We start from the raw sequence: 5,923 nt of genomic DNA, 5'->3' as shown, positions 1-5,923 counted from the left end.
GGTTTCACCATGTTGGCCAGGCTGGTCTCGAACTCCTGACCTCAGGTGATCCGCCCTTGTTGGCCTCCCAAAGTGCTGCGATTACAGGTGTGAGCCACTGCACCTAGCTGATCCAGTTTTTCAAAAACAGCAAGAAATCCTGAAGTTTTAAAATCACAAATATCTTGATCTGGGCAATTTGAAAAGCATCTATGGAAACAAACAAAAAAAATCCTGGCTGGTCACGGTGGCTCACGCCTGTAATCCCAGCACTTTGGGAGGCCGAGGCGGGTGGATCACTTGAGGTCAGGTGTTCAAGACCAGCCTGGCCAACATGGTGAAACCCCGTCTCTACTAAAAATACAAAATTTAGCTGGGCATGGTGGTACATGCCTGTAGTCCCAGCTACTTGGGAGGCTGAGGCTGGAGAATCGCTTGAACCTAGGAGGCATAGGTTGCAGTGAGCCGAGGTTGCACCACTGCACTCCAGCCTGGGTGACAGAGTGAGACTACATCTAAAAAAAAAAAATCCTGCATGTCCTATTGAGACACTAGTTTTCAGCCTGTGCTTGTGGATGATTCTCCACCAGGGGCCCTGGAGGAGGGAGATGATTCCCTCCACCTGAGGCCAGGTGAACAGGGGAAGGTGACTCCCTCCTCCCTGCCCAGCTGAGGGCTTCCTGTCCCCTGCAGGCAGTGGCTGGCCTACAGCCGCCTCTACCAGAGCCTGGAGTTCCCCAGCAGCTGCCTCCTGCACCCCATCACCAGCATCGAGTACCAGTGGATCCAGGGTCGGCTCAAGGCAGAACAGGTAGGCATGCAGTGGTCAAGGGGTGCTGGGCACGCAGGGCTCAGGGAAGGGGCAGGGGAGCAGCAGAGGCTGTCCAGGCTCCTAAAGCATCTCCTGGCTCTGCAGCAGGAGGAGCTGGCCACCTCATTCAGCTCCCTGCTGGCCTACGGCCTCTCCCTCATTCGGAGGTTCCGCTCTGTCTTCCCCCTCTCTGTCTCGGACTCCCCAGCCCGGCTGCAGTCTCTTCTCAGGTCAGTGACTGCTCTCCCCTTCCTCGGTGGGGTCAGGGATGAGGGAGCAGCTGGGGTGCCTGCAGGAGTGGGAGAAGCCTGTTGGAGGAGTGAGTGCTGTGTGGGGCAGCAGGCACTTTGGACACAGCTCTTTCCTTCTTGCAGGGTCCTGGTACAGATGTGCAAGATGAAGGCCTTCGGAGAACTGTGCCCCAACACCGCCCCATTGCCCCAGCTGGTGACTGAGGCCCTGCAGGTATGGTACTCGTGCTGGGGATGGGGGAGACCAGTGTCTGGGCCTGGCAATCCCTCCCTGCTCACTGCCTCTTTGTCGACAGACTGGCACCACTGAATGGTTCCACCTGAAGCAGCAGCACCATCAGCCCATGGTGCAGGTGAGGAGCTGGGCAAGGGGGCGGGTGGGGGGGGCACAGGGGGTGGTGCCTGCCTCTGGCAGCCCTGCCCAGCCCACCTCTGTCTCTGCAGGGCATCCTGGAGGCAGGCAAGGCCTTGCTGGGCCTGGTACAGGATGTCATCGGCGACCTGCACCAGTGCCAGTGCACGTGGGACAAGATCTTCCACAAGTGAGCAGACAGCCAGGTCGGGAGGTAGTGGGGCATTGGCTCAGAGCCGGAACCGCAAGGACCCTGGTGTATGGCACTGGGTGACACCTGCTGCCTTTCCTGCAGTACCCTCAAGATCCACCTCTTCTCCATGGCTTTCCGGGAGCTGCAGTGGCTGGTGAGTCCCTCCCCTGTCTCTAGGGCATGCTCTCTGACAGGGCTGTGGACCCCACCCTCCACACCTTCCCTTTGCAGGTGGCCAAGCGGGTGCAGGACCACACGACGGCTGTGGGTGATGCAGTGTCCCCAGAGATGGGCGAGAGTCTGTTCCAGCTCTACATCAGCCTCAAGGAGCTCTGCCAGCTGCGTCCAAGCTCCTCAGAGAGGTGGGCAGCAGGCCAATTGCGGGCGGCCGCAGGGGCACAGGGGAGGAGAGGGTGGATGAGGCCCCAGGGCCCATGGTGGTCCCAGCCTTCCCGACACTGAGCCCCGGCAATCCCCAGGGATGGAGTCCTGGCCCTGGATAATTTCCACCGCTGGTTCCAGCCGGCCATCCCCTCCTGGCTGCAGAAGACGTACAACGTGGCCCTGGCGCGGGTGCAGCGCGCTGTGCAGATGGATGAGGTGGGAGCGTGGCCAGGGTGGGGGACGGGGCCCCGGTTTGGGGGTGAGGCTTGGGTTCTGCCTGGACCTCCAAAGTGTAGTAAAAGCTGGTAACTCTCTCTGAGCGTCCCTTTGGGTGCATTTGAAGCCACTTGTGTGCAAAACGCTGCCTCTGGATATCCTTGTGGCTGTGGCTTCACTTCGCCTGAGATCCTGCAGGCTGTGCGTCTGGGCGGAGCCGTGCTTGTCTCTTGTGAAGCTCCCTGCCCAGCTCTGTGCCTGGTGGTGGTAGCCGCTCTATGAATGAAGGAAGGAGGGAAGGCGGTGGATTTGGCAGTATCCTGAGTCCTCCTTTCTTCCCCCAGCTGGTACCCCTGGGTGAACTGACCAAGCACAGCACATCAGCGGTGGATCTATCCACCTGCTTTGCCCAGATCAGCCACACTGCCCGGCAGCTGGACTGGCCAGACCCAGAGGAGGCCTTCATGATTACTGTCAAGTTTGTGGAGGTGTGGCATCTTCCACGTGTCCTTCCCCCCCCTCTTTCTAGAATACCACCCACCGTTTCTCCCGAGCTCTCACCCAGACAGTCTCCCAAGGCCTGTGTCCTAAATCCCCCAAGTCGCTGAAATTTCCATGCCCTTCCCACCTGCCCTTCTTGGATGCCCCACCCATGGATCAGTTCCCTCTGTCCAACCCCACCCTAGGACACCTGTCGCCTGGCCCTGGTGTACTGCAGTCTTATAAAGGCCCGGGCCCGCGAGCTCTCTTCAGGTCAGAAGGACCAAGGCCAGGCAGCCAACATGGTGAGGCCAGAGCTGGGGCTGGGAGTCTGGCTGGGTGTGGGGACCAGCCCGGACACGGTTCAGGAAGCTCTGCATCTCTGTCCCAGCTGTGTGTGGTGGTGAATGACATGGAGCAGCTGCGGCTGGTGATCGGCAAGTTGCCCACCCAGCTGGCATGGGAGGCCCTGGAGCAGCGGGTAGGGGCCGTGCTGGAGCAGGGGCAGCTGCAGAACACGCTGCATGCCCAGCTGCAGAGCGCGCTGGCCGGGCTGGGCCATGAGATCCGCACTGGCGTCCGAACCCTGGCCGAGCAGGTACCTTGTCCGACCACACAGTCACCCCATCCCCTCCCGTCCTCAGCCTGCCTGGTTCCAGCAGGACCTGGGCCCACGTCCAGCCCTGACCCCTTCCTGCGTCTAAACTCAGGCACTACGGAACTCTCCCATCCCCAACTCATGCCCTGACCTCCCTCCTTCTTCCGTTTTGTGTCTCCAGTTGGAGGTGGGCATCGCCAAGCACATCCAGAAACTGGTGGGCGTCAGGGAGTCCGTCCTGCCTGAGGATGTAAGTGGCCCTTCTGCCTGCTGGCCTTCACCGCCCTGCCAGCTCTGTAGATCTGGGGTCACTGAAGGCCTTGGTGTCAAAGATAAGTCCCCCAGACCAGGCAAGGCATGTTCTCTCCCTGGGCCTCAGTTTCCTCCTGGGATGCTCACAGGACTGGGTTGGGTCACTCCACCGGCTGTCCCAGCACTGACAGTCAATGAGGCGGCTGCAGCTGGGGAGGGCTTAGGCTTTGCAGCCCAACAGGCCAGGGTGCACATCCTTCTCAGCTGCCTCCTAGCTTTGCTGTCCTGTTCACACAAGCCAGCTGGCCTGTAAGTGGGGGCATATCATGACGCACACCTTCGACTGCTGGGTGGAAGGATTTTCATTCATTCATCAACTATTTATCAGGTGCCCACTTTGTCCTATGCATTGATTTAAGCACTGGGGATAGGTCAGTGAACAATATGACAAAATACCTGCTTTCTTGGAGCTGACATTCTAGTAGTGGAGGTGAGAGGAGAGCTATCCATAACTCCAGTGATCGTTACAGCTATTAACTCTATGCACAGACGTGTGTGTGCGCGCACACGTGCAGTGTGCTAGATAATGATAAAGGCTAGAGAGAAAAGACAGAGAAGGGGATGGGAAGGGTCGGAGGGTTGTATTTTTAGATGGTGACCAGGGAAGGCCGTGACAACTGAGTGAAGACCTACGGGAAGCAAGGGGAGGAGCCATGAGAAGTTCTAGGGGAGGAGCATTCCAGGCAAGGGCAGAGACCCCTGAGGCAGGACCATGCCCGGAAGGTTCCAAGGCTGTAGAGGCGGCCAGTGTGGCTGGGACAGGCTAAGCAACAGAGAGGGGAAGACAGAGAGGTGGGCAGTCTGGCCTCTTACAGACACTACAAACTGCTCTCACAGAGACGTTCTCGGCCCTGTTTCCTCCCTCCAGGTCAGGGGAAGGGGATGGGGGTGGGGCCAACATGAGCCGGAGCCACACCTGCTCCCCTTCTCCCTCCCCAGGCCATTCTGCCCCTGATGAAGTTCCTGGAGGTGGAGCTTTGCTACATGAACACCAACTTGGTACAGGAGAACTTCAGCAGGTCTGTAGCAGCCCCTGCCCTGGGCGTGCTCACCACCTCCCCCTCTCCTCCCACGGCCCCTCCTTCCTGGGCCTCAGCATCTGTTCTGAGGGGTGGAGGTGAATCCCTTTGGTGGCCTCCCTTACAGGGTGGTCAGGCTCTGCTGATGCTCGCTGCGGGGACAGGGAGCTTGCCACTTTGCAGGCCTCCCCATTTCCTGCTGCCTAACTCTGAGTGCTTTGAGTTCTTCCTTAGGCTGAGCCAAAATCTGCCTGTCCTTTCTCCTTTAGTCCCAGGCCTGTCTTCAGGGCCTCCCTGACTGCTCCTCTGCCCTCATTAGGTTACAGGTGGTCCCCGCCCACGGTGCAGGGAGAACTTCTAGTTAGGGGGTCTTATAGCAGGGACCCAGGATGCCAGGCAACAGGCGGTGGAGTCCAGCACGTGGGCTCTGGACCACCTGGATTCAGACTCCAGCTTCATCACTGCTTAGCAGCCTTGGGCAAGTTCCTGGTGCAGATGAGAATAGTTCTGGCTTCTGCTGAGGATTAAATGGGTCATGTGAGGTGCTGAGCATGGTGTCAGTACAAAGGAAGTGGTCAGTGACTATTAGCTGTAGTGACGATGACAATGACAGTGCCCACCTCCCTGTGGAATCTGGGCGCTGAAGAGGCCACCTGCCCTCCTAGAGTTCTGTTCTACCCCCACAGGTATAGTCAGGGCCCCTCGGAGCCCAGCCATTTTTACTTCTTAAACCATGTATATATATTTTTTATTTTTTTGAGATGGAGTCTTGCTCTGTCGCCAGGCTGGAGTGCAGTGGCGCCATCTCAGCTCACTGCAACCTCCGCCACCAGGTTCAAGTGATTCCCTGCCTCAGCCTCCCAAGTAGCTGGGACTACAGGCTTGTGCCACCACGCCCAGCTAATTTTGTATTTTTAGGAGTGACGGGGTTTCTCCATGTTGGTCAGGCTGGTCTCGAACTCCTGACTTCATGATCCACCCGCCTTGGCCTCCCAAAGTGCTGGGATTACAGGCATGAGCCACCACGCCCAGACTATTTTTCACATTTTATTTATTTTTTTCACCTTTAAGCTCTGTTGGACTTGATCTTAGACCATATTTTTCACATAAACCAGAGTTAAACATCCACCAAGAGGGAAGTTTTGCTCAGTGCTGTCTCAGGAGCCTTTAGAACACCACCAGGCATGGTGGCTCACGACTGTAATCCCAGCACTTTGGGAAGCCAAGGTGAGTGGATCACTTGAGCCCAGGGGTTCAAGACCAGCGTGGGCAACATGGCAAAACCCAGTCTCTACAAAATTATACCAAAAAATATATATATCTATATA

General features: G+C 57.7%; 1 protein-coding gene across 1 annotated transcript in view; it reads left to right on the top strand.

Moving 5' to 3' along the window:
• The window catches only part of UNC13D (unc-13 homolog D (C. elegans)), a 14,928-nt gene that overhangs the window by 5,886 nt on the left and 3,119 nt on the right, over window positions 1–5,923 (top strand). Inside the window, exons 13-25 of the mRNA XM_011933065.1 lie at window positions 673–790; window positions 896–1,020; window positions 1,165–1,255; window positions 1,338–1,394; window positions 1,486–1,583; window positions 1,689–1,740; window positions 1,818–1,948; window positions 2,066–2,186; window positions 2,531–2,674; window positions 2,873–2,971; window positions 3,058–3,264; window positions 3,446–3,514; window positions 4,516–4,595. Of these exons, the coding sequence (XP_011788455.1) occupies window positions 673–790; window positions 896–1,020; window positions 1,165–1,255; window positions 1,338–1,394; window positions 1,486–1,583; window positions 1,689–1,740; window positions 1,818–1,948; window positions 2,066–2,186; window positions 2,531–2,674; window positions 2,873–2,971; window positions 3,058–3,264; window positions 3,446–3,514; window positions 4,516–4,595 (1,392 nt within the window). The remainder of the gene's footprint in view (window positions 1–672; window positions 791–895; window positions 1,021–1,164; window positions 1,256–1,337; window positions 1,395–1,485; window positions 1,584–1,688; window positions 1,741–1,817; window positions 1,949–2,065; window positions 2,187–2,530; window positions 2,675–2,872; window positions 2,972–3,057; window positions 3,265–3,445; window positions 3,515–4,515; window positions 4,596–5,923) is intronic.

This window comes from Colobus angolensis, unplaced genomic scaffold, assembly GCF_000951035.1.
Source record: "Colobus angolensis palliatus isolate OR3802 unplaced genomic scaffold, Cang.pa_1.0 Scaffold1, whole genome shotgun sequence".
NCBI lineage: Eukaryota > Metazoa > Chordata > Mammalia > Primates > Cercopithecidae > Colobus > Colobus angolensis.
This window is presented reverse-complemented; position numbering and strand designations above follow the sequence as displayed.